We start from the raw sequence: 27351 nt of genomic DNA on the forward strand, positions 1-27351 counted from the left end.
ATGAGTCTTTCTCGGCACCTGGGTAGAGTGACAGGTCATGGTTGGCACGGCGCAACGGGCGGCAGAGCGGTGACACACCAACCTTGTTTTTTTGCAAGCTGAAAGAGACTGAAAGAAGCATCGTCAAAGAGGCAAACGAGTCCCCAAGGGTTCTTCGTATGTGTCTCGAACGCCATCCTGCAAGAGTTGACCATGCGCTCCATCCATCCCATCCAATATTTCATCTTACTCCCCGTTCATGTGAGCATGTGACTCCTAACCCCCTGTCGCATCAAAGGGCAAATCGTCATTCTTGGAGGGGGGAAGAGGGTCCCGCTAACACGCTCACGCGCCGTTGCATCTGTTTCACCGCCCGCGTCGAGATCTCCCACCTAGACGAGGGTTCCCATCTTTTGCGGCGCTTGGGTCGGGTGGTTTGACTCGGACGCGAATGCGGGGGAGAGTTGACTCTGATGGTGTTCAAGGTCCGTATTCGCCAATGGGTACTGTACATACCCAGGCCTCTTGTTGGTCCAGACGCCTGGGCTTTGTCGTCACATTGCCCATCCTTGTTTCCATCGCTCAGACGATGCATACGATACACCGCATCTGCCCACGGACTTGATGTGCCGCGTCTCCCGCTCTGCTACTGCTACCCCAAGAAGAGGCTGGACTCAAGCCTCATTAGGCGGGGAGTTGGGGAACACCGCTTCCAGCCACAAACTCCCCGTCGAATAAACTCCCCGACCCAACCCAATCTAGTGCCAATCTAGCATCACAATCCTAGGTCTAGAGTTGGTGGTTGATGGTACTGTTTCACCGTGACATTCCTCCAAGCTTACCATCCCTTCGGGCCCGACGGCTCAAAGTTTTACAGCATCGTGATTGGAGATCACCAGGTGTTTGTGTCTCGAAGCCTCTGTCACATCGCTTCGGACTTTATGTGAGTCGCCTCAAAGAGACGGTCAGCTCGAGTCGTGGCACTATCTCACTCGAACGACATGCTCAAACTTTGTGCGACAGTCATGCTGGTAACCTTTGATTGGTCAATCAGACAAGTACGCTTTGAAGCTATTCTCACTTTCTTTTTCGCGGTGAGCCAGGTGATTCGCTCTTTAGCTCTTTGCTCTTTTCTCCTGTTACCACACTTTGTCCGTCCACGACTATTCGGTCATTACACGACGTTGCATCTAGATCTACAATCTGCCTTTAGGGTCTGGAACAATTGTGTCAGATTCATGTAACAGGCGGATCTGAACACCAGGCACTTTGACCCAGAACGTTGGCCTGGAACTCGACTGGGGCCAACTCCGCCCCAGACCATTGAGCACCGCGCAGAGGCAGCCAAATAATGGATTATGAGGCCATACAGCACCTCTACATCTTCGTTACAGCCGTTGGCTTTGGTGTGGTAAAATCAGGCTTGAATTCTCTGGCAAGCCAATTGACATCTTCCGTTCTGTGCATCTGTACTACACACCATGATTGATGAGACCATCCTCGAGATCTTCAAGGACCCTGAGCACAATGAGGCCATCCTCACTCGTACAACATTGACAGATGTCAACAAGATAAGCATCTTACGCGGCCCGTCACGACAGCGGGCCGCATCTCAACAAGTACGAGCCCGCACATGCACCTCCGCCTATTCCAGCGAAGCACATCAAGAGGGACAAATGAGGCAATGTTGGGGGTCTCGAGGCCGTATATGACCGGTGCACAGTCGTGTATCGTCACGGCGTGGACTCCAATCACAGAGATAAGGTATAGGTAAGATGAACTACCACAGCGTTGCACTGTTCAACAGCACGATAACCACGGCAGGAGATTGACTGCCACTCAACTGAGGTGATATCGCCACTCGATTTCTCATCATGGTAACCGGCACGCATGCGCACGTCTCGGAAGCGGGCCGAGTTCACGCGATGATGTTGAGCAACCTGACCACTACGGTACTCTTACAAGGCTAGCCCTCTTATCCGGCGACGCGGTGTCGGGCCTCCGATAGTGATAGCTTGAACAACCATCGGGCCGTTGTAATACTGGATAGGTTACGGAACTCCACCAACGGCAAGGGGCTCATCACCTCTTCCAAGGCCATGCGACCTGCCGTACTCTTGCCGTACCTATCCATCTCGAGCTAGATGGTGAACATGGGGACAATGTACCATCGGCATTATGACAATAACAATTCTTTCCCAGCTGAGATCGCTTTTCTACAACACAGAGAAGTATACCAAAAGTACGGCTTCCATCACAGTTTCTCGGCCTTGATGAGCCTACGCGGGACTACACGCCCATGCAAGACGGAATAGCCTCAAGTAAGGGTTCCTGTCAGGCATATCCGGGCAAACTCAATCAATTGAAGGCAAACCTGGGCGGTAAAGATCGCTTGATTGAACGGATTCCGTGTTCAATGTCAAAGTTCTCATCGTTGGTCCTGTGTTTACCTAGGTAGGTAGGTAGTGAGTGGTGTTAATGGCAAGCAATGGAACAAGAGTTCATGCACAATTAGCCGTCGTTGAGATTAAGGTCATCAAATCTGCAGAAGGGATTGCATGTCTTGGCCCCGCTGCTGGATCTGCTTATGCAGGACGCGCATCTCTGCGAGATCATCTCATGAGCGATCCACAAGCGTCGTTCGGCGAGGCTTATTTAGGAAATCTGGCTTGATGAGCCATCAAGAACCATCACAAATTGAACATCTAAAACCACCACAAACCGCTACAATTTCCTTTTCGTAGCATACCTGAATACTTAATCATCTTCGCCATGTCAGACCCTCAAAACCATGCTCTCGTCTTTGGCGCGACCGGCCTCGTTGGCTGGGCTGTTGTCGACCAACTCTTGTCGGGTTACCCTACGTCAACGACTTTCGCCAGCGTGACAGGCGTGAGCAACCGACCTGTCGATGCATCTCGGACGTTCTGGCCGGAAGAATCAGACACTAGGCCAGAGCTTCAACTTGTTTCGGGGGTGAATCTACAGAGCCATGATGTTTTGGACCAGCTGCGGGAAAAGGTCGCCGGGATTGAAAAAACGACGCACGTCTTCTACTTTGGTACGTCATGGGCGAGATGGTCAAGGATACAGCTAATGTCCTAGTCTTTGCGCCGTACAATGACGACTTCGAAAAGGAATGCCAGCTCAACTGCGACATGATGCGAAACCTCGCTTCTGCGCTGAATGTCCTGGCTCCTCACCTCAACTCATTTGTCTATTCTGGAGGCACAAGGGTCTGTCATCATCGCACTCACACCGTCTCCTGCTAACTCAAGCAGGGCTACGGCATCTACATCCCGGATGGCATCTTTACGCCTCCTCTCGAGGAGTCCATGGCTGACAATCTGCCTGCTGACTACGCAAAGACGGTTGCTTATCCTTGGTTCCGCGAGATTCTGACCGAGGCGTCCAAAGGTCGTGGCTGGACGTGGACAGAGGTCTGTCCTGACGCAGTTGTCGGCTTCAGCCCTATCGGATCCAACTATTCGCTTGCACTTCACTGGGCGCAGTATCTCTCCTTGTACGCGTTCAATCATGGCGTGCGCGACGCTGGCGATGCCAAGGAGGTTCAGGTCCCATTCCCAGGGAACAATGAAGCCTACCACGCGCACTTCACGCCTGTATCTTCGCATATCCTCGGTCGCATCGCCATTCATGCTGCACTGAACTCATCGTCCTGCGGATCCAAGATCATCAACATGCTCGACCGGACAAAGCCCACCACCTTTGCCGAACTCTGGCCCTCGATCGCGTCTTTTTTCGGCCTCATCGGCGTCGCGCCCACTGCAGACACCACCCCTCAGCCACCCAGCGAGTATATCGAGACGCACAAGCACCTCTTCTCAGAAAACGGACAGCCGAACGCGATCTCGGCAGGCGTCGGCGCGGGGAGCAAGCAGCTCGACAGTGTTGGATGGTGGTTGACGTTTGATCGGCAATTGAGCGCCGAGCGGCTGCGGCAGGTAGGATTCTTGGAGGAGAGACAGCCGGTCCGAGGGTGGACCGAGGCATTCGAGAGGTTTCGATCGGCGGGAATCATCTTTTAGGAGCGTCGTATGGCGTCAATTGAAGACGAGGTCGGAAAAGCACCCAATTATGCAAGAGCTTTGCATCGTGAAATCAACGTCTCCGAGGCGTAAAGTCCCGTCCACTGCTACGAGACTCCATCGTGCCGCGGTGGAAAAGAAAAGAGGACGAATTGCCTTGTTTAATAGAGAATGTGTTTGTCATAGTTTCGGCAGGGCTGCCGGTCGGCGCCGCGATGCCGAAGGAACCCCGGGCTTAAGTTTTGCCAGTGGCCGAAGTGGGAATGGCCAGAGTGAGAACCAAGTGGGGAGGGTGGAATTAAAGGGGATAGCTCGGAGAGTTATAAGCCTTCGGGTACTTACTACTCGAGCAAACGTTGAGACCGCAACGCATTGTTGGTTCACGGAGAGGAACGAGGGCAAGAAATCCATATTCTGAGGTCAAGAAATCATGATCTGATGATACGGATAGAAAGGCATGGCGTCCCTGTTTCTCTTGTTCAGTGGCGGCCTGAACATATATATTTGACAGCAGTCTCTGCAATGCCGGTCATCGAAGAGATAGATAGTTTCTGCCACATTGAGCCATGGTCACAAATAGTCTGTATTTTGCCAGTTGGCAGCCGTGCCGTTTTGTAAATGGCCATCCTCAATGAAGACGACGACCAACAAGTCATGCCCGAAGACTTGCATGGTCAGGTTTATTATCAATGGCTAGTTTGCAGGGTTACCTTTGGAAGGTACCAATATTGATGAAGCATAAAACTTGATCATAATCGTTGTCATCACCCTTCAGATCGTGTAAGTGAAGTCTCGGCGCACGACTATTTCCCACCACCACAACAGGAAATGAAAACACACTCGACTGTCAATTGAGCAATTTAGGCATTGTGAAATCTGATTGTACTGGTAGCCTTTTATGTGATCGTGACGTTTGACCTGATCAAATGTCCACTTTCCTAATCTTAGAGATCTCTCGGCTGTCTGTTCGCTCTGGGTACCGAGGCCTTTGCCTTGGGAGCGCCTCAAGACGTTGTCTGCGCCACTCAGCTGGGACCCGTCAGTGTTGCCAATGTCCCGAGGACGATGTCAAGGGAGGTTGAAAGATAACTGTCACCAAGAGGGCCATCCGCAAGGTTAGCATTACTATTACCCCTATTACTACACTTCTTATAAAACATTTCAAGCTCTATAAAGTATTTTATTTCTTATAAAATATTTAAATAAAATATTAAAGTAAAATAGCATTAATATTTACGTCAGCATGCACCCGCCGCTCCTTCCGTCCTTTCCGCTCCAATTTGACCAACCTGGGGAAACCCCACAAATACCCGTCTTGGCTGCACCCCGAGCTGCACCCGGCCGAGTTTTTGTTACGAAATCGCCTCCTCGTGATGCCAATAGCAGATGAGCAAGACCTGCGTCTCCCTGTTTGGTCTTTTTGTTGCTGCCCCTCGGGATCTCGTCTTTTGTTTTTTCGGGAATGACCAGTTTGACGATCTCCGCGGGGAGAGGGAAGATGAGGGGGGTTTATTAGATGGGCGAGGAGCCCAGTTTGGGTCTGTTCTTTTGACTCACGACGTTTGCAGTGTTTTGTTAGTCACAACAAATTACGCATTTATTAGAGCCGATTGAACAATTAGGCCAAGATTGACGTCACCGTCTAGTTTCCCTCTCTTTGTTCTGTTCTGACTCTGGTCTCTCTCTGCTGCGACGGACGAACGGTTGGCATCACCGCCTGATTGTGTCGTCACCGACAGGCACAATCTCATCTACCATCTCGACAAGATCTCGCATCTTGGAATCACCTCATACCGTCAGACCACTTACCACCCCCCATGTCGCGTTGGGACCCCACGACGTGGAAGTTTGACATCGATCGGCTTCTGAATCGCTTCGTTCCTCCGCCGCCGTGGCGTCACCTGCCATACCCCGTCGCCTACTTTCTTGGCTACCGTCACAAGAAGCCTCGTGATATCGGCACAGTCGTCCCCGTGCTCTGGGCCTTTGTCGGTATCTTTTGCGCCCTCTCCATTATTGAGGTTGTGTCGGAGCGCATACCGTCGTTTAAGGAGAGGGGTGCTCCAATCATCGTCGGCTCCTTTGTATGTACTCGTCACTGATTGATTAATGATGTGTTGCTGACTTGCTTCAGGGCGCGGGTGCTGTTCTCGAATTTTATGCTATTGAGTCGCCTCTTGCGCAACCGCGAAACTTCTTCTTTGGCCAGCTCATCGCTGCGATCCTTGGTGTCGCTATTGGCAAGCTGTTTCTGTTGAGCGATGACTTTGAGTCGATTCGTTGGGTGGGCGGCGCCATCTCTTGCGCGACCGTCACGGCTGTTATGGCCTTGACAAAGACGATTCATCCTCCGGCTGGCGCGACTGGTCTTCTCGCTGTCGTTGACGATCGATTACTCGCGCTAGGATGGTTCTTCATTCCTGTCGTGCTGTTCAATTGCACCATCATGTTTGCTGTCGCGCTGCTCATCAACAACATTCAGCGCACGTTCCCTTCATACTGGTGGACGCCCGAGGACCTCAGAGGAGTACGGACAGAGGGTGAGAAAGCTAGACCGCCGAGCGACATTGAGAGCAAGGGTGGTGTGGCGGAGGAGATGAGGACGGAGGATGGCAGCGACACAGAGAGGCACGAGAGGAATGATGGGCAAGAGATCATCATCAAGCCCGGTGGTGTGCTCATACTACCGAGTCACATCTTTCTCATGCAAGAGGAGATCCAGCTGCTGGAGGAGATTAGCAATAGATTATAGATCATGTCTTGGATACAAGACGTAAAAATAGAAAGCGCTGTTTTCCCTTCACGTCGAGTCATTGGTCATGGCCACAATTGTCACAGTCAAGGTTGAAGAGTTTGTCTAATGGGTGTGTATTACGATCAACTGTCTATCTCTCTCGCTGCTCTTTCAAGCATCATCACCCACCTCTGTTCACACAATCTACCACTGGGGAATCGTTGCGGACCTATTCACCCTGTGATGGCATGTTGCTCTATTGGCTGTTCTGCGACGACGGCTCGGATTCCTCATCTATAACTGATAGCCGCTCCGGGGATAACATTGCTGGCTCTGCAGACAGAGCTCGCCCCGAAGGCTTATTATTCTGTTGGCCGTTCTGCGACGGTTCGGGCTCCTCATCTGCAACTTCTCGGTGCTCAGGGGATGACATTGCCGACTCCGCCGATGAAGCCCACCCCGAAGGCACATCGTGCTGTCGCGGCTTGAATGGATCATATCGGAATAGCCAACACCAAGCATCCATCGGAAAGTCCACCACTTGCGCGTCGGGAACATCCTCCGGTTCAAAGAAACACAGGTCCTTCACCAGCGGCCGCAACGCCTCTGGGATTAGCTTCAAGGTGGCATCCTCTTGACTGAGCTTCAAAGTCTCATCGTTCCACCGTTGAGAAATCGCTACATGGAATCCCAGTAGGCTCAGTTGCCAGGGAGCCAGAGTCCGCAGCATTATTTGGAGCTCCTTGTCGAATTGGTAGAAGGAGTGGGCAACTCCGAAGCTGTCCGGGAATTGTAGAAACTGCATCATGGCCTGCCGTGTGAAGGGAAGGGGGTCATTGTCAGTGGGGGGAGGTGTGGAGGTGGGTAGGACGTTGTTGTCTTGGTCGGTCATTGTGTCGCCTTTGGTGAACAAGTGGTGGAAGTGCGTAGAGAGTAAAGTAATGTTCCGAGTAGACTAAGGGTTGCCGTGGATCGAGGAAGGGAAGCGATAGAGCGGAAGGGCAAGAGGGAAAACTTATAGCAATCACAAAAAGAAGGGAGGCATCACAAATAATAACCTGACAACAACTGAATTGGAATGTTGACATGAGTAGGCTCTGAATCGGGCGTGAACAATTTGGTCAACAATGGGAACTAGACATAGCACAATGAACACCCGAGTGACAGCCGTTGAACCCCCCCGCTTCTGTTTCGAGTTATTTGATAATGTATACAGAAAAGATCAGCCGTTAGTTATCCTTAAAACATCGAGCTAGAACGTTGCAGTCCATCTTCTGCTGTTGGAAGCTGTGAGCACCGAAGGCGCGCCGTGTAAGGTGTGCGCCTTCATTCTGCAAATGTTCTGAAGTAGCCACTGCTTATAATCGAGACCCAATGCTTTCGCAAGGCTACACTGGCCTTGTCCGTTTATTTGGCCTATGATCCTTTTGTCAACCGAGCTGTGCCTGCTGTTGGTCGTGTCAGGTTTCTCGGTCGTTAGTCATGTCGTCCTCGTCCCCTGCAGGGTCGCTATTATCCTAATGCGTGCTCTTGACATTTCGAGGACTCAATAATATTAGAGTAATGGTTTTAGAGGGCTAGGGTCTTCGATTTGTATAGTGAACTTGGCATACGTGGGTATGCCCGTGGCGTCACGATGGTCGGTTAACATGGCACAACAGCAAGGCCGACTTGACATAGGTATACAGACACATCAATTGCAGAGCGCAAAGACAAACCTAATTGCAGGAATAATTGATCCATTCAGGCCTGCAAAGTGTCTGTAACGTGGATTAATGTAGGTCTGCGAAAACCTCGATCGGATTGATGCTGGACATTACTCCAGTCCGAAAGGCCAAAACACTCAGATCAACAAAGATCAAAGCAAGATCGTCAACATCTTCAAGGTCACACTTTATCTAACCAGTTACAAGAGAAAGATCTTGTCTCTTGGCTAGTTGAATGGTCCAAGTCTCCATCCCCCTATAGTTACACCGTCGACCTGAACTTGCTTATGGGCGGCTTCAAGCTGGACCTCGGAGCTCACGACAAAGTCTTCGCGATCAAATCGCATAATTGCTTTTTGGGAGTGCTAATAGATATGACAGTGACGTAGCTTTATGTTGGCAATGATTCCGCTTGCCTTTCTCTCCGAGACAGAGAGCACAATTGTTGCTGATGCTAGTGGTGTCCCTTCTCTCGAGAGGAACACCGTCACAGTGACAAAGAGCACACTGATCAACAAATGACAGCGCTGAAGCCGAAACCTGTAAAGTAGTGTTCGTTGTTGCAATGCATGAGGGTAATAAACTGCCGATAGCCATAAGAAAAAAAGGGGAGATCAAGCCGTCAAGGTTTGTCGAGGCCATCAAGGTGCGCAAGTCAGCAGTTGGCGGTCCTAGATGTAAAGACTCCAGGGTAATAGGTTGAGTTATTTACTCTAGAGTATTTTCTCTTGTCTCTTGAACCTTGATGGGTCTTTGTTGCGGCCCTTGGCCAGATGCCATCTCTCGATTGCATTCAAGAGCGACACCAGTCGCGGGTGAAGGAACTCACACCTTCCTTTCAGACAAGATGCAATTAAATATGTATACTGGCTGGCGATTGTCACGAAGCCCTTAGACAATGTTGACGAAGGTGCGTGTGCGAGCGCCAGAGGCCACTGTCGACGTACACTTGCAGCTTGGATCACATCACAGTATCGCAACGCCAAAGGCTCATCTACATCGCCAATTGGTTAAATAGTAAGCACAATGCCGTAGATAAATTAACTGGTACCAACGGCGTGACGTACTTCTACCACACAATTGGCATTGCTTTCCCTCTGGACCATGTCATGTTGCCTCCAATGAGATGCACCTGTTTTCCATATTTGGCTTTCGGCAAAGGCTCTCTCTAAGCATCATGGGCCGTATCAAATGACCAGAGAAATGATCGCAATCTTTCGGGACACTGCAGAAAACCATCCCGACCAGGTTGGTGCCAAAGGTTCCGTGGCGACCCGTTTGCGGAAGAGATTACTTCGGGATACTCCCAAGTCTATTACTCCTCAACAACCCAGATTATGAGACAAAATCTTTAGCTTTACTACTATCCCCTGTAATTATCGGTGTATTGTGTAGCCCAAGCGACGTGCTATCGCCCCCCCTGTATGAGCATACCGAGTCTCTTCGCCGGCGAGATCGCCTTGTGGCAAGTCGTCACGGTTGACACTCAGAGACTGCGAATACTATCTACTATACCGTTGAACCATAGGTTCTACTGTTCTCTGTAAGATGAAGTGGACCCAAAGTGAGGGGACAACGGGTAGGCGTCGAATGTTTCCATCATGTCTGTACTGATGAGGTCGTATCTAATGGCAACACACGACAGAGAAATTCCGATTCTCAATGAATTGAGCATGATTGACAGCGCAACAGGGCTTGCTCGTACCGAGACAAAGAGCCCGATGAAGCCTAGAACGGCAAAGAACCTGAGCACTAGGACACTGGACATGGGCGTCGTGTTGCTGACGAGGCTCTCCATTTTCCAAGTAAACACCATCTGAGCACCATAGCCTCCCTCCCCAGCTGCGAAGTTGTGGGTGATCGCTTTGGCTGTCTCTCCCTACGTGGTGGTTGTGGCGTGTATGGAGTCGAGATGATGGTGAGAATGGATACGACGTGCCAAACAGCGACACCAACCCACAAGCTAATGGTGCGCGATCTTAGCTGCGGTATAGAGACATGCTCCACACCACAGAGCTGGCGATACAAAGTGTCACTGCCCACCGAGCCTCAACTGTCTCCAGGAGCGCTTCACCATCCTTCTACGGGCTTGGTCGGGGGGGGGGGGGGGGGGGGTCAGAGACTCACTCGACCAGCGAGGGCAACCTACCGTCGCCGGCTCAATGTTGACACTTACAAAAACCGCCCCCATGAACTAGCAAATCAGAGTTCAAGTGATACCTAGACTACCAAAGGCCTAGGCATGTCTACTGATTCATATCGGATTTGGTGCCAGGCCACTCATCAGCCCCGATCAGTATATCGCAACATGTAATAACGCTCGCTAACAGCTGGGGCGCAATGGCAGACCGAATGCGATGCGAAGTTTGGGGGTGTCATTGATTCATCATTAATTCATTCAAGTCACTTGTAATTGTGTGGGATTTTCGCTATTTTGTAGGTGTGATCATCACTCAAAGGCACTTCACAAGCAGGTTGGAACTAATTGTAGCGAAATGCGCAAGCACAAATTGGTATAATACTAACGCTAGCGATGCATCATAATATCCACATGATTAAACATTTAAGCCTTCTCAATATCCCTGGGGGCGTTGGCCTCCTCGTCGTCGTGCTCGTGAGCAAGCTTGTTCTCAAGAGCGTTGGGCTGGTTGGTGCCCTTGTACGCGGAAGCCTTGAGCATGTTCCACTTGTCCTCCTCAGAGTCGAGGTGGTGGAAGCAGAACCAGAATGCGAGACCACCGACAAAGGCGATGCAAGCGACGCTGGTGTAGTTCCAGACCAGGAGAGGGTCGGCAGAGAGGGGAACGAAGGCCTGGCCGATGGCGGCGGAAATGCAGCTCATGAACAGGTTCACACTCATGACCAGGGACTTCATGTTCTCGGGGGCCTTGGAGTAGGCGTACTCGTAAGATGTGACGTTGGTGAAGATCTCAGAGATACCGATCAGGATGTAGGGGAGACACTGAGCCCAGACGTTGATGGGAGCAGGCTCGCAGTCCTCACCGTTGGCGTGGTCGCCGCAGGGGCTCATCTTGTAGATGTAGTGCTGCATGACGGCAGAGGCAACCATGGACAGGGCAGAGATGATGAAACCAGTTGTCATACGCTTGATGGGGGTGAAGGCAAGGCCAAGCTTGCGGAGACCGGGGTACAGGAGGTGGTCGATGAGGGGAATCATGATGACGATGGAGATGGGGTTCAGGTTCTGGATAACGTCGTTGGGAACTCCGTGAAGCTGCATGGTGGCGGCCTGGGTGGTCAGGTTACCGGTCATCTGGTTGTAGGCGAGGAAGAAGACGGGCAGGAAGAGGAAGACCTTGCAGGCCATGAGACCTCGGCGGACTTCGTCAACCCAGGCATCATCGTAGGTCATCCAGGCAGGGCGCTCAGCAGCGGGAACGTTGGAGGGCTTGGCGAGGTCCCAGTTGAGCTTGAAGGGCTTGCCCCGCTTCTGAACATACACAAACATGCGCATGAACTTGGACAGGACGGAGCCGGTAGGGGGAGACAGCTTGTAGTGCTTCTTGTTGATGGCCAGGACGATGGGAGCAGTCAGGAACAGGATGGTGGGGATGAAGAAGGCCAGCCAGAAGGAGTGGTACTTCTCAACGTAGACCATGCTGATCTGTCCAGCGACGGAACCAAAGTTGATGGCAAAGTAGAAGTAGAGGAAGATTCGGGTGTTTGTCACGGCGGGGTCGACAATGACACGCTCGCCATTCTGAACCTCGACGCGCATCTTGGTGTCCTCATTCTGCTCAGCAAGCAGGGGGGAGACGTTGGCCTTGAAGAATCCGGTACCGACGCAGAGAGTGAGGAGCCCGATGATGAAGGCGCCAAAAGCAGAATCGGCCTTGACGATGACACCGGGGGAAGAAGCAGCAACGAGGATGACGTGGGCGATGGTGGAGATACCGATGGCGAGATGAAGAGTCCAGAAACGACCGATGCGGGCATCAGCAATCCAGGCACTGGATGTTGTTAGTAATCGTTGAGTTGTGAGGGAGTGTATGACTGGGAGTGTATGACTTACCCAACAAGAGGCATCAGATAGGCAAAGAACTGGTTGAACAGAGAGATACCCTGACCAGCCTGAGTTCCCATACCAAGGGCACCAGCCTGGCCATCGGGGTCAAGAGGAGAACCCGTGGTGGAACCCTCGGGCAGCGGCTGGGTGACAAAGTTGGTGTACAGCACCGAAGAGCCATAGTAGGAGAAACGCTCGCACAGCTCGACGAAAGCGATGGTGTACATGCTCCACTTGATCTTTCCCGAGACACGGCGCAGCGTTCGAAGCTCCTCCTCGGTGGGCAGCTCATCGTCGGACGACGAGTCGATGGACTGCACCTCGCGGCGGACGTCCATGGAGCCCTTGGCTGGGATCTGGGGGATGCCGCGGGTCTCGGGGTCGACGAGACCTGACTGCGCGATGGCGTCGTTGTCGAGGTTGATGGTGGTTGTCATCTTGGGCAAGCTGGGCCTTGCAATTGGCAAGAGGCCGTTTGATGTAGTTGACGATGAGGAGGAATGGAGTTGTCGAGGGATGCCCTGAGAGACAGACCAAGACGGGGACGAGAGGCAGTCTTATATGAGACGAGAGTCAATGGCTTCACCTATCCCCCCTACAGACCAATATCCGACAGCACGGCTTGGCCGTTGCCACCTTGAGTGAAGCATCCATGGGTCAGTAGCGCACGCAACCATCCATGAGACTTCGAGACGAGAGCACACTTGCAGTACCAAGACGTCGGAGTCGACGACGAATGCCACAAGAGGAAATGACCTTATCGAGCCAACCAAAGCGCATGCGACAAAAGTCCCAGCGTTTGGGATAAGGCCAACGAAACCCACCGGGGGTCCTTCCCCTTTGCGGGGGACAGTCCCGTCGTGGAGCCAGCAAGGGATCGGGCCTTTTTGGAGGGGAGCAAGGGTTTGTTGCCCGACTTGGCAGGTGGGAAAGTCGTCCGAGGGGTGTGGATGTCGATCGTTGCAGCATGGGCGGGAAGACCAGGGGGAGGGACGGTTTTGAGGCTCGGAGGGTGGAAAGCCGTACGTACTGTATCTTGACTCTCGTGATGTATCTCATCTTGAGTCATCAGGCGCCGACCCGCGGAGACGGTTTAACATGGGGATTAAGCTTGTTTGTCAAGGTTTGAACCTCTGTACAGATTTGCAACTTTGCATTATTCTCCTTCTTCTTTCACACAAGATTTGCAGTTCCTTGAACAAAACTCTGAAAAAACATGATGGCGTGGCGCCAGAGATGCCGAGGTCCGCTTCCGGAAATAGACGTGGCGCCCTCCCGGATCTAGCCACCCTCGGATCCGAAAAGTAATGTTGACGCTCTGATTGGTGTCAGCCACCCGAAGGTGGATCGGGAGAGCCGGCGCTAATGTGGCGATCGTCTCCGGGATGTGGCTTTGCACTTTGGAGGTTTGGTTGCAATGTCTAGCTTTTTTCACTAGCTTTGTGTCCTCAGCTGAAGGCGATCAGAGTAAAAGAATGGTCTCCTGATGGTTACAAATCCGCGACAACGTGTGATGTGGCTTTTCTCTCAAGTGTCAATGGCTTGGCCGATCAGTCTAAAAGTTGGCCGTGGTGGCTAACAATCGTCTGTTTTACTCCCTCACAGCACTTTTGTTCAGAGTTGGCAATAGTCTAGAATTTGGCGTCCTTCTCAAACCACCTTCCACAGCCTAGCCTCAGCGCCTCTACTCATTCCAGTCAGTCCATATCGCGCGTCCAGACTCAGCAGCGACACGGCTCATGCACCCAAGATAGCGTGATATCCCAGCACGTCATATAGCCTGTGGGGGAGAACTTTTGCCGCCTTGGCCTTGGTGCTCTCATGTAACCGTAACCTTCCTAATCGGGTCTGGGGGGCGGCCGTCGGGAATAGGAGCTTGGCGATACGCCCGTCGCGATTTGGGGGGAGATGAGATGCGAAGAGAGATGTTTGAGTGCTGACAAAGGTTTAGACTTGATTCTTGGCGAAAAAGAGTTAGAGAGGGTAAGGAATTTGTCTTGTTGATGCATCATTTGCCTCGTGAAATCACCTTGGGTCCGTTATCTGTAGATGGTTGCATTTTGACCCAAGACCCATTTCTCCCCCAGTCTCCACCGAATAAACCACAAAATCACCAGATCCCACATGGACCAACATCAAAGCTCAGAGTTACCAACTTGCCCATTCTATTTTGCCTCCTGAAATTGAACCCTTTTTCTTCAACTTCCTCTTTTGGACCTGGGGAAGTTTGTAAGGTTCAAGCCTCAGATTGCCGCTGTCGCGTGCCTCTCTCCCCCGACGACAACCGACTCCAAAAGCCCATGATTTCTCCGCGTTTATCCATGTTCTTTTGTAAAAACGGTTTCAGCTTCCCTATTCGAACAGCGCGTTTATCAGGGCCAATTACACGCGTGACGCTGCATCCCAGGGGAGGGGAACTTTTGACAGGCGGCTTTTCGCTCTGGTGGCCCCACGGACTTTTGAAGCCAAGCCAAGACATTTTTCTCCCCCATCATGTAACCTTGCAGTGACCATCACCCCAGGCACTAAAAAAAATCCGGGTTTTTTGGAGGACCCTTTGTCTAGCGCGCGTATTTATTACTCGAGGCCTCATTTTGAGTCTCTCCCTGTGGAGAGCTTCTCGCGTGGCAAGTAGGTAATGGAAACTCTTCCCCAGATTTACCATTGGCCTTTGTACTCAATCTCGCAAGATTCACCCGCGATATCGTCATTGAAACCCAGTAAATCTTGAGTAATTCTAGATCAAAAAGCAGGTGCTTTTTCGCTGACCGGCAGAGCGGCACATCCGCAGAGCCGCACGCCGCGCCGATTCGCTAGTTCCTGATAGGGCGTTCTACGGCGCTGTTAGTTCCCTTGGCTTGAGGATTCTGGGGGTTGCTCATTTTTCTTGGCTTGCTCTGCAAACGGGCAGGTCGTTCGGAGTCCGGCATGGTTTGATTAGAAATGTTCAAGTCATCCTTGACTACTGTTTGGCCTTTCTTAGTCCCCGATAGACAAGAGGCTCATGATTGCTTCACCAAAGAGGAAGGTCTTGCTGCGATTCTTACCGCAGGAAGGATTCATGGGCTAGACGAGGAATTACGCTATACCAAAGTGTTATCACGATCCAACACATCTCGGCTTAAACATTTCATAACTCCGTGTTTCCTCCCCCCCTCTCTCTCAAGCGAGCCCATCAATTTCCAGACATAACCAACCTCGTTCTTGGTTTTCGCGAGGGGGGAAAAATCACATGGTAGCATTCGGTTCCCTACCCTTCAAGGTTTCTGCAACGATGGATGCCCATGTCCATGCCCTCTCTCCTCTCGTTTAGAATGTGGGCCACACCAACCACACCACCTCAAGTTTCTTAACCCGATTGCACGGTCAGACCCGTTGAATAAACAATATCTTTACCTAATCCAGAGAGATTGAGTTGGGCATAGAGTTTCAGGCCAAACGGGTCGGCCGCTTTTGCCACTCTAGCTAGATCGAGACTGAGTACGAAGGAGCTGCGTTCGGGTGGGATCATGTGCTGGCGAGTTCTAGCTGCAGATGATAGAATCGCTATCAGTACTCTAGAACATGGGATCGACAGTCTGCAGCCGTTGCTGGTGGCCTTTGCAACCCTCCATGTTTGCCTTCTTGGGTGCTTCCTCGGATTCTTCCCGCCTTCTTCCGCATGGATATCTTATCCAATGACATGGATTGTGGACGGGTGATCGGAATAGATCTGCATGTAGCATGCTGCAGTCCCTTGCCACTTGATCACTCGCCTCTCTAGTTTGGCATTGAAGTTGTCGCTTGTTATCTTGGAGGCAACATCACAAGGAATACCCATATCTGATAGCGGATTCTCTCGGAATCCCCTCTTGAACAAATGCATAGACTGATATAGATTCTGTCAAGTCGTTCAAAACAGGCTCTGTTAATGTCATTTGGCTCTTGTCGGAGAAGCTTCTTCGGGTTTTCCTTTTCAGCCTTACCAGAGGTGCCAAGCCCCAATATGCTCTCATCCTAGCAAACAAGCTATCAAATAGATAGTAGGATGTCTCTTCAGAAGTCAAAAAAAAAAAAAAAAACATGCTCATGTGCTTCTTGTAGTCACGTTGGTAAAAACGCGAAGCCCAAGCTGAAAATAGGGGCACTCCCGGGTAGCTGGCCAGTGGGCATTGACATTCACTCACTCGGCTCGTTCAGCAAAGAAGCTTCTTTCACTATTCTGAGGAATCGCCGAGCTTTTGTGAGGTAGTCAGATTAAAAATTGAACTACAAGGAGTATTCAGTGACTAGGTGGTCTTGGCGATGGTGTGCATTGTCAGAGCTCCGAAAGCGGCGCTACCCGGCGCCGACGAATCGTTGACCACAATCACGACCACTCAAGCACAGATCAGGAAAGTTACATTCCTGGGGTTTCAAATGCCCTGTGGATACTATCATAGGGGCCATTCGATCTTTTCTCCTAATCTCAGCTGCCATCACCTGGTCTGCCAAACCGGTCGTCGTTGGGGTCACTACTAAGGGTTAAACTAGAGAAACACATCTGAAAATAGCTTACATGGCCTCCACTTCATTCGGGACTAAATTACGAGAATATTGTATCTATTTAAATGCCAAGTATAGGCTAGGGGGGTTGGGGGGTAAGATAATGTCAGAGTGAGTCATCGGATCGGTGAGAACGGATGCTTTGGTCCTGTCCCAGGCATCTCCTTCAACACAAAAGTTTATTCTTCTTCTTTCAGTGCTTGGTATTATATCTCTGTACATACTTATTCCTCTACACGGCATCTAAAAGCTTCTCAAAGACATATCCTCAACTTAGTTCTAACTGAGGACTCGAGGAGGATCCAGGAAGGGCGGGAACACTCTCCCTGGTTCCATTGCAAAGCGAAAGGCTATTAAGATTCAGACGATGAATCTATGCTTCGCTGTAGTCGAAACGTTTAGTAGAAGTTCTTCGTTCAAATTGTTTGTGTTGGCTAGTATGCTTGGCAGTTGTCTTGGTGGAAGGGGGGTTGAACAATCAGCACAAATTCAACCACCCCAACCCGATGCCAAGGCCCTAGCCAAGATGTCCTACTATCATTGAGATCTGCCTATCCAAGAGCCTCTTTGCATGATATGTTGACTCTGAAGAAGGTCGTGTCCCAAAATCAAAAAGTCATGCGGCTGGGTGTCTCCATTGTGGCACAGGCCAACTTCTTGCCACTTCATGGGGCCAACCTGCTTCCATCCCCATTGAAATCACAGACCACCCTTTGGAGGGTTCTCAACTGCCAACTCATTGCCGAGATCTCTTTTGTGGTTCTCGCTAACGACTCCACGCTCCATACACGCACGACCCTTCTTGTGCCCCCTTCTGGGGCGCTCACTGCCGACGACATGTCTGTAAATGAGGCTGACCCAGGAGACCCAGGAGATAGATATGCCCCTTCAAACTTTCGAGGGGCGAGGGCCAAGACTTGAACATTAGGTTGCTGGTCTACTGCGGTCTCGTCAAAGTTGTCGGAGCTGGATCGGCCTCGTAGGGTCCTATGGTGACTCACTAGAGGTGCTTGGCGTACAACCGGAGGGCCAAGGCCGTTGAATCCACCATGAGCTCATTCTTCTTTTCTGATCTCGGTGCTATTAAGTATAGCTTGACGTTTGATCTTTTCTATGTTTCTATTTCGTAATTTGGATGCCTGTTCCAGACCCGAGTTATTTAGCCGTCTCGGAGCCATCCCAGACCGTACTTCTCAGCAGATGCTATGACTCGGCAAGTCGATTAGAACTGCTGATCTCAAGCCTAAGAATCTTGGATATATTGTCGAGCTCGGGAATTGCCCAATCTCTCATCCATGCCGTCTTGAGTACTTGATCGGCACTAGGTCTATCGCCAGGGCGGAAGGCGAGCATCCACCGTATCATCTCGCAAAGAGCATGCCCCTCCTTCTCATCGAGCGCCCCCTCGCTCTTCTCACGCCTGGGCTGCTGAATGCTGTCTTCAAAACGCTGGTCCCATGACCAGGGAGATCTGCCCTCTTTGGGCCTCCCGTCTTCGGTAAAACTCTTGGACCGTGCTTCCCACTTCTCCCACCATTCGGACGGCAAACGACCAAGAGCATCAACCTGGTCACGCGTGGCGTCGTCCTGGCTCAGCAGGAAGCTATCAAGAAACGACCTCTGGCCAATGATGGCCCAGATAGTGCAGGCAAGGCTCCAAATATCGGATGGGAAGGAGAGCGGCGTTGTAGGCTCAAACCGGGCCTCTGGTGGCCGTATCTCGAGGGGCGTGTAAGACTGTAACCTTGACTCTTGGGCGGGGTAGAAAGCTGTCCCAAAATCTGCGAGAAGAATCTTGGATTCAGAGAGCATGATCTTTTCGCTTGCATCACCGAGCCAGACTGGAGAGTAGACATGATGGGGGACACCGGACGCGAGCGACTTTCTGTCGGCTCGGCGGATAGGCTCAGGATCTGGTGGGTCAAATTGATCGTATAGCTGTTTATCTAAAAGCTGATCGAGGGTGGACGGTAGCTGAAGAAGTATGTTGCCCAAATGAAGGTCTCAGGAAACAACATGTCAAATTGGACACGGTGCAGAGACGGAACAAAGACTCACCTCCATGGACCAATCCTCGCTTGTGAGTGTATGCTACCGCCATTGCGAGTTGAGCGGCAAGAGATCGGGCCACTGGGAGCTGGAATAGGCGAGAGCCTGAAGCTTCTTTGGTGTCGGCGAGACTGCATCGCGCAGGAGCGGTAACGAAACAAGGATGGGTCCCGTTTGAGCCATGGACGCTGAAGCGGTCAAGCACTGGGAGAATTGATTCCTTGCCAGGGTCGCCATCTTCAAGAGTAGAGCTGGAAAGGTGGGACAGGATGTCGACTTCTTTCTGATCCGAGTCTGCTGTGCCCACCTTTACGGCGACATACTTCGATAGCGTCTTGTCGTGGGCGAGCCAAGTTGTCGAGAAAGTGCCATAGCCAAGCTTGTGCACCACACGATATCGTCCATGAAGATGATTGCCGATTTCAATTGGGTGGTACCCTCCAGGCCGATAGTATTCGAGCCTTTCAACGTCGTCGATGTGTTCATAGAGAACACGTGCGGACGGTGTGGTTGACATCCTTGAGCAGGGAATGCTTGAATGTGGAAAAAAAACTGGAGGGAATTGAAAAGACGATCGGCCTTGAGGGGCTTGCCGTTTCAAACAGTGAAAGATGATGCCGCTCATGGCGAGATGAAGTCATCTGGGCAACCTCGTGAAATTGATGAACTGCTTCAACTTGGGGCCAACGCGTGGGCAAAGGTTCGCGAGGTCACGTGACCGGTAGGGAGCTCAGAGACAATGGGCATGTTGTGGTGGGATTGTATGAGTAGTGAAATGAATAGACTAACTGCTGAAGAAACTATCACAGTAATGTAGCAAGTCGGAATTGTCTAGCTTTCTTCCAGCTGTTTTCTGGCATAATTATCCCATCAAAAGGCCGGGCTTGAATTATAACAAAAACACGATATCAATACTTTATGCTTCGAACAGTGCGCTTCAGATCAACTCAATCCTAAACACCTTGACGGTCGCTTCAATTCTCCTTGAGCTGCTAATGGTTCTTTACTATCAACAAAAACCTGTTTCGAATAATCCGGCAACTCAAGCTTATATGTCACAGTTAACCTACAGTCCAAGTTAGACATATCGTTCGCAATCTCGGGCCGTATCTCCATCCTCGCTTGTCTTGGCAATCTGTCAAGTTTCAAGCTGGACACCATCATCGTACACCCCTCATCTTCACACCTCCAGATAATGCCTCAGCAGATATCTTGCCGCTAGAAATCGCCTTGGCAGGTCTTGTGCTCCAATCCGAACCACTTGGTGGTCGCATCGGCAGATTTGGATCGAGCGAAGGGCCGACTGCATGGCGTTGTCTGTCGGTAGATGCTAACGAACCGACAGGGATGGTCATCGGCCCTGCAGACCCGATCGAGGCAGGCTGCCACACTTTGATGGCGCAGGTCTACGCCAAGCCCCTTGCGTGGCGTGTTTCGGTCCTCGCCTTTAGCGTCTGTCTGTATTGCGCCGATGGAACATGATGCCACGGGTAAAACCACCGACGGGAGATATCTTGTATTGAGCCTGAAGTCGGTCGCCTCGGGCGCAAACACACCGCCGCGACCGAGTCAACAATGTGTCAGATATTATTTGTGTATCAGAAATTATTGAAACGGTAATCGTAGAATGGTAACATTAAATATGGCCTACTGTCTAGTCTAGGTAGTCAAAGCAGTCCCGTTCTAACCTACTTTTGTCTTTCCCAAGTCATAATCTATAAAAACAAGAACAGAATATATTGCGCGATCAAGCCAAATGGCGATCGAACCAGGTCGTGATGAGTCTCAAATCAAGCCAAGTCGTGTTGGGCCCTCTCCTTTCGCATTTGCATGCCAGCATCAGACCATGGAAAGTGAAACATGGGGACGCGGAAGAAGGAGTTGCTAGAACAAGGTTAGCAAGGATGCCCAACGGCGTTTACAAGGGTGCACAAACCTGCTGTCCTGCATGCCGGCCAGTGCGTTGTACCATGCGAGGAACGAGGCTAGCAGACCGAAGAAACCGGCTGCTTGCTGGAGTCCGCTCCTGGCCGTCTCGTTGCCTAGATCGCTGGCGTAGCTTTCGCATGCGAGGAGGAGAAAGGTCATGTCGACGGCGAAGAATAGGAAGAAGAATGCGAAGCTCGATTTGAGAGTGCAGATCAGGAGCATCGTGGTGAAGATCCACCAGGCGGTGAGGAAGAAACCCATGACTGATCCTGTGTCGCCTTCGTAGGGGCCGTCCGCGCCGAGGGTGTTCCATGTGGGCGTGAGGAGGATACCGTAGGCGATCCAGAAGCCACCGTAGGAGGAGAGAGCTGTAGCGCCAAAGGTATTTCCGACAGCCATTTCCCTAAATGAATGAGTTAAATGCTATGATAGGCGGGCGCTGTTGTGAGATGCATACCACATGCCAGCGAGTAGCTGGACCAAACCGCCATAGCCAAAGGCGAGGGGAACGGCAATGTTGGGCTTTGTTTCGCCTCGAACGTGCATGTTGACGCACGAAAGAACAAAAGTGGTGACGGCAAAAGCCGACAAGCCTAGCGGCGACGGGTTGGCGAACCGTCGAGGTTCAGAGGTGACAATGCGGAATGTCTGGGTGGTGGCCATTTCGGGACGATTATCTTGGATGCAGTGGTGATGATCAAGTGTCTTGTCCGAGTCGTTATTGGGGTCAAAGATGTGGCCGGTCATTTTGCGCCGATGTATAATCTATCGCACGGAAAGGATTTATCGCATAAGAAGTATGTGTATTGAAGCGATGGAAGACGATTGAAGATTGGAATGACCATCGACACATCGCCATCTTGAATACTTATACTATCTCTACTTGTCTACGTCGGACGTCGCGAGACCATGAGATGGTCTGACGGTGGACGGATCGGGCCTCAGAATAGATAATGAGCCGGGTCAGAGTCGGGTGACATGGCGGAGAGACAAATCCGGGCCGTGAGAGATTGACTTTTTAAGGACTGGCCCAAGCAGAATGGAGGAACGGGGTGTTTATTGAAGAGGCCTTTCTAGAACAAAGCGGCGACCTCCAGAGACAGGGGGCTAGGGGGGAGGCCTACGGGGCCCGCGGGTGCTTTGGCTGGGATATCCCCGACAGCGACTGCGGCAGTGAGAAGAGATTCTCAGCAAAAGGATTGAGAGAGAAATGGATTCATTCATGTAGAAATCATCGCTTAATTCAAGCATATTAACCTTATCTTGACTCGTCTTTTTCCCATTCATCCCAACCTGCATTGCAACTGCATTTCCTGCTGCAATCCCACTGTTTATTTTTAAACACATCGTAAACAGAAGCAAAGTTTGAAGGTGGCGCTATCAAAATCAGGCTAATCAATATCACCGATCGGTCGGTTTTTTTTTTCAGCCGCGTGATTGCGAAGCTAGCGCAGGGGTGCTTGCCTACGTTACAGTGTGCTTAGGCGGTCGAGGGAGTCCGTCAGAGGCTTCGGCAGTTTCCTTGGTGTGGGATGCTTTCGATTGTCGCCAAGATTTGGTTTCAACTGCTTCGATATTGGGATGGCGTGAAGGGATTGCGACTTTATGCTCGGTGACGGACTTGGCAACTGCGCTTCTCACTGAGAGACAAAGGAGTCGTCATTTTTAACTCGCGAGCCCGTCGTCATCCTGGACTTGCGACCGTTATATCGCGGAGTTTGATGGCCGACTTGTACTTTCACAGTCCTTCAGCCTCATCGTACCTCGCACCTCGTACGGATGATCGCCCCTTGATACCTACTGGAACTATCAATTACGCCTTAATTTTTCGTCAACGGATCACCTCAACTGTACTTAGTACACACTGAGCAGCATACATGATCCAAATTGTCTTGGTACTTATTGTAAGCCACCTTGTTATACACAATGTTGATTGCTCTTGATGGTGTAATTTCCGCTTCCTTCAAGCGCCCGTCGAGTCCTCGTATACAGCCCCTCCCGAGAAACAGTCCCCGACCGTCCCAGCGCACGCTTAGAGGAGAGGAGGCTAGAAGAAAATAATGAGAGAAAATTATTGCCTGTAGGCACATACAGACTATTCACTGCTACTCTACTTTATAGGGCAAACCCTTGCCGGCATAAAATCGCCCCGGCTTTGGCCGTTTGACGAGACTGCTCGTGAAACAACAATGCCCAACCCATTCCTGGCCTTCTGTCTCCGGGACAAACACCGCGCCCCATTTCACGGGCTTCAGAGAAACCTCTTCCTGCCCATCGTCATGGTGACAGGCTGCCGAGATTGCTGCACTGCAAGTTCCCACCATGGGCATTGTGCTGACGAAACGAAGGACAAAGAATGAACATACACCAGCCATCAGAACAACCCCTACAACTATGGCGAGTACCATCGGCCAGGGGGAGAAGCCGCATGCTGCAACATCAACATCCGTCATCGCCCTTCCAAGGGAATCGTAGCTGGATATAACAAGGGGGAAAACGCTGTTGGATAAGAGCCATGAGATCACACCAGTGGCAACATGAAAAGGGACCGCGATTCGGTATGGCAGCTGAAGAAAGTATGTGCTTCTCTGCTCGCCCTTTGGCTCCGATACCCGGAGTGTCTTCCTATATCTTGAGAAGCCTTCCCACTCTTGAGCGGTATAGATGACGGTTAAGAGATTGTTGAGTGAGAATGTGATGACGGAAAATATCATTTGTGGGAGATTGGCGACAACCACGGCTGCTAGGATGCGATATCGGTGTTTCGTCGAGGTTGGAATTGAGAGGTATGTCATAACGGCTGCTGTATCCACTGATCCAAATCCAATAGAAAAGGGATTGACAATGTCGTTGTTCTTGATCAGGTCGATAATTAGCCCGAAGAAGATAATCATCCCCATCAGCGATACTCCGAAGATCGCAAGGGTATAAAACCATCTCCTGGAGCTCGCTGCATCTGACCATCGATAACGCCTTCTTCGAGCCATGATGGGATCGGGCTCATCTGTCAGCTCGATCTTAGGCCAGAGTGCGGGTTGGTCCGTCACAGCGGCTTTGGAGAGCAAACAGAGACCCTCGGTGGTTGGGTCGGGCTCGTTGAGAAACGATTGAATGGCGTCTCCCAGAGTGATGATTGGCCATCCCTTGACCCAAAACACCATCGTTGTCATAATTATCAACTTGATAGAGTTGCAGAGAATGATGGCGATCATGATGGGCTGGCTGGCGTTGAGGGCACAGTCTTCTTCAACGATCTCGCTGTGACAATACATTGCTGGGAGAAACCACGGTGCCCATTGTCCACGTTGCTCTGTCAAATTGTGGATGAACCTGTAACAGGAAAATGCGTACTCATACGGAAGCTGAAAGTCATAGCATATCCTGGGCAGACGTTAGCGATGTGATATTTTAATCAGGCTCATACTTTTCTACCATTCATATGGACGGTAGGCGCTAGTAGTCGTATTGATGTATCGTCCCACAAAGTATTCATACCCAAAAGCAAATGGTTCCCCTCCCGTTTCGTTGGCGGTCGTTATTATCACGGTTCGTCGACCGCTGACTACTGGTTTTGCGTATGCGTCGATGCACTCCTCAACAGACAAACGCTTAAACTTGCCAATGTCGCTCTCGCTAGCTGAACCGGGCCAGTCCTGTGCTTTTTTGATACTATTCAGATACTCCGTGGCATTGCGAGGAAGCTCTTCCGTAAAATTCCTCGCGTGGATGGTTGGCATAGGATGGACCGGGATGATGTCGGTGCTATTCCAAAAGTCGAGGGAAACGGCGTATACTTGATAGCTGTTGGTGCCCAGACTTAGGAAGAAGGCCGAGTTGTACGTTTGAGAAGTGGTGAGTGGCGGACTAGGAGTGATGTAAGGGACAGGAAAGTCTTACAAGAGATGAATAGGAATAGATGAAATGGTGATGAGAAGCCAGAGAAATGACCTATATCCCTTGATAGTCCTGAGATTGCGTATACTTTGCACGCCAACATCAAGCCAAATGCCCTTGTCATGGGCTTTCTGCAAGTCCTTTCGCGTCGGCGCCGTTAAGCACTGCATGCAGTAGTTACTCCCACCGATGAGCAACGTGGAGACGGCAGTTGTCCCGACGCGGATCAGAGTGCTGTAGATGCCTGCCGTGCGGCAGCTGCCAGACGATACAACGCCGACTCCGTTGTGGAAAGAATCGAGCGTCGGGATCCAGACTGCGAGTACGATATGAAGTACGAGGGAGATGAGCGCGCCTAGAGCAAAGTATGATGCGCCAACCCGCCACCCAGTGAACCCCTTTGTTGTCTTGATTTTGGAGAATATGCTTTGCTCTGACCGAGGTTCGGCCTCAGATGCTGTCTCTTGGGCCTCGTTCACATTACCGTGGAGTAATCCTGTTAGATCGGTCAACTCATGGGATTGTCCGGCGAAATTGTCGTGGGGGGCATTGTCGGGTGGGAGGTTCATGGCTCTACTGTTAGACAGGAACCACAGCTCGGACAGCCAAAAGCGAGATGAATTGGGGCTTCAGGACGTCCTGTCAGACAAAGGAAAAGATGGCCTTGGAAATAAAAAAGGGACTGGGATATTTTTTAGAAATGATGCTGTTAGGCTGGGGAGCCAGGTTGAGGGGGTCTGTCGCTTACCTGGAGGCTTCTGGTCATCCCTTGCGATGGGCTACATTGACTGGTTACCTAGTTGCCGATCGTTATGTCTCACAGCCTTTGCCGTGTTTTACAGCATTGGACTTTGATCCAGTCATGTGTTTTAGAAGAGTCTTGTTTGCTTATGTGTAAGACCAAGGCGTCATCGATAAACAAGAATGTTTCACAGCAGAGTGCCAAGCGGGGCTCAGCACAACTATGCCTTGCTCAGCCAACCCCTCTTGCGCTCTGATCAGCTGTTGTCTGGAAGCCTTATATGCACAAGATGTCAGTTCATACACATCGGGCGATTGCTGACGAAAATTGCGACTCTGGACCTAAAGGCGTGTTGAGTAGCTCAAAGCTCGCTCGCTCGCCAGACACCAAATCAAAGCTAACCTGTCCAACTAAGCGAGGGTTCATCTCAGCTGCTGAGACTAACGGCTTCAATGACGGTCCTATTCGGGGTTTTCGCTATATCCGTTTCGGGGTCGCCCGGCAATGGGCTCTTAGGTGCCTCTATCGCTCACATTATCCTCATCACTATGACTTTGTTGCTGGTCATCAAACTCATACTGCAATGTACCCACAAAGCCAGACAGTATCATGGCTATGGAACGACATTGTATAGACATCTTCAAGTCGCGACTGGACTTTTGGCAATGTGAGTGATTTCCCCCCTGGAGGCAATGCCTCGTTCCCTAAATATCTTGCAACATGAGCTGGGAGTCACTGATGCTGGTCTAGGTTCTGCTTCTTGGACATGGTCGAATACGCGACTCTTCTGCCTCAGATAAAGCCCGCAGCAGCCGATTCACTCGTTGTGAATCGATTTCAGTTGTACATCGCGGGCCCAGCCAAAGCCTTCTACTGCTTGGCGGATGGCCCAATTTTTATAATCCTGGTTCGCGTTGGATTGAGTCTGGGTGGCTCCCAGAACCAGCATGGAACGCCATATCGGAAAAGTGCAAGAATCCTTTCACTTGCAGTCCCCTTTATGCTACTAGTCCCTGTTCTCACACACATTGGATATGTATGCGACTTTGTTAGCTCGATGGGGCGTCCATATAACGATGTTTCGCCCGGGCACCTTCTTTTCACAGCCATCCGAGTCGATATAGCATGTTCTGTACTCGTCCTCAGTCTTTCTTGTATAGTGTTGATCCATACAGCGAGCATGGCATTCACGCTACACGGCTTCTCAGCTAATAAGGTAAGGCCGTGGTACTCTTTTGCGTATTTCCTTGTCAACTGAATCTCGATAGTTCTCATCGGGCCAAACTTTATACATCCGGTGCTCTGTCTTATGGGTCTTACAAGCCATCTTCTATACAACCTTTACCTGCATCTGCTACGCCTACTATGGGATTAAACCATTATCCTCAAACGACGAATGTTTAATGGAAATTGAGTTGATGGACAGCGAGGAAATTCCTCTTTGTGTTTTGAGTCAGCTTCCTGGCTCGTATTTCTATTTCTTCAGTGTTATACTTGTGGCGGGGTCCAAGTATCTAATTCTGCGTCTCTTGTTAAAGAGATCCGATGTTGATGAGCTAGTTGAGTTCTTTGTGGATGAAGATGTAGAGTTGGACACGGTTAGCATCGCCAGTTCAGAGTATAGCTAGAGTTGGCAAGAGAACGAGAACGAATTACAGTCTGACTCCAAAGTCTTGGTGGAGCATCGCTTGACGATGGAAGCAAGGGCCATATCCTGT

General features: G+C 50.9%; 8 protein-coding genes across 8 annotated transcripts; 3 read left to right on the top strand and 5 right to left on the bottom strand.

Moving 5' to 3' along the window:
- Positions 1 to 2751: 2751 nt before the first annotated feature.
- NECHADRAFT_78366 (uncharacterized protein) lies at positions 2752 to 4028 on the top strand (the record flags this gene model as incomplete). The annotated part of the gene is made up of 3 exons (XM_003042840.1): positions 2752 to 3040; positions 3073 to 3215; positions 3261 to 4028. 3 exons carry the CDS (start codon positions 2752 to 2754, stop codon positions 4026 to 4028), a joined length of 1200 nt encoding a protein of 399 aa, XP_003042886.1.
- Positions 4029 to 5845: 1817 nt separating this feature from the next.
- On the top strand, positions 5846 to 6780 carry NECHADRAFT_78367 (uncharacterized protein; the record flags this gene model as incomplete). Its single annotated transcript, XM_003042841.1, has 2 exons — positions 5846 to 6112; positions 6163 to 6780. 2 exons carry the CDS (start codon positions 5846 to 5848, stop codon positions 6778 to 6780), a joined length of 885 nt encoding a protein of 294 aa, XP_003042887.1.
- A 238-nt stretch (positions 6781 to 7018) lies between these two features.
- Positions 7019 to 7654, bottom strand: NECHADRAFT_78368 (uncharacterized protein; the record flags this gene model as incomplete). The annotated part of the gene is made up of 1 exon (XM_003042933.1): positions 7019 to 7654. The coding sequence occupies one exon, from the start codon at positions 7652 to 7654 to the stop codon at positions 7019 to 7021; it is 636 nt and encodes a 211-aa protein (XP_003042979.1).
- A 3301-nt stretch (positions 7655 to 10955) lies between these two features.
- Positions 10956 to 13009, bottom strand: NECHADRAFT_59593 (uncharacterized protein). Its single transcript, XM_003042934.1, has 2 exons — positions 12502 to 13009; positions 10956 to 12439 (listed from the first exon to the last, which is right to left on the bottom strand). The coding sequence occupies exons 1-2, from the start codon at positions 12930 to 12932 to the stop codon at positions 11032 to 11034; spliced, it is 1839 nt and encodes a 612-aa protein (XP_003042980.1). The 5' UTR covers positions 12933 to 13009; the 3' UTR covers positions 10956 to 11031.
- A 5213-nt stretch (positions 13010 to 18222) lies between these two features.
- On the bottom strand, positions 18223 to 19585 carry NECHADRAFT_78370 (uncharacterized protein; the record flags this gene model as incomplete). Its single annotated transcript, XM_003042935.1, has 2 exons — positions 18223 to 18932; positions 19078 to 19585. The coding sequence occupies 2 exons, from the start codon at positions 19583 to 19585 to the stop codon at positions 18223 to 18225; spliced, it is 1218 nt and encodes a 405-aa protein (XP_003042981.1).
- A 1096-nt stretch (positions 19586 to 20681) lies between these two features.
- NECHADRAFT_67836 (uncharacterized protein) lies at positions 20682 to 21660 on the bottom strand (the record flags this gene model as incomplete). Its single annotated transcript, XM_003042936.1, has 3 exons — positions 20682 to 20952; positions 21005 to 21400; positions 21455 to 21660. 3 exons carry the CDS (start codon positions 21658 to 21660, stop codon positions 20859 to 20861), a joined length of 696 nt encoding a protein of 231 aa, XP_003042982.1. The 3' UTR covers positions 20682 to 20858.
- A 1475-nt stretch (positions 21661 to 23135) lies between these two features.
- NECHADRAFT_22243 (uncharacterized protein) lies at positions 23136 to 25277 on the bottom strand (the record flags this gene model as incomplete). The annotated part of the gene is made up of 3 exons (XM_003042937.1): positions 23136 to 24378; positions 24430 to 24714; positions 24895 to 25277. Coding segments are annotated over 3 exons (1911 nt in total), but the record flags the coding sequence as incomplete, so codon positions are not given.
- Positions 25278 to 26181: 904 nt separating this feature from the next.
- On the top strand, positions 26182 to 27261 carry NECHADRAFT_78373 (uncharacterized protein; the record flags this gene model as incomplete). Its single annotated transcript, XM_003042842.1, has 3 exons — positions 26182 to 26300; positions 26384 to 26849; positions 26902 to 27261. 3 exons carry the CDS (start codon positions 26182 to 26184, stop codon positions 27259 to 27261), a joined length of 945 nt encoding a protein of 314 aa, XP_003042888.1.
- Between the last annotated feature and the right edge of the window lie 90 nt (positions 27262 to 27351).

This window comes from Fusarium vanettenii, assembly GCF_000151355.1.
Source record: "Fusarium vanettenii 77-13-4 chromosome 3 genomic scaffold NECHAsca_31_chr3_5_0, whole genome shotgun sequence".
In the NCBI taxonomy this organism is placed as follows: Eukaryota; Fungi; Ascomycota; class Sordariomycetes; order Hypocreales; family Nectriaceae; genus Fusarium; species Fusarium vanettenii.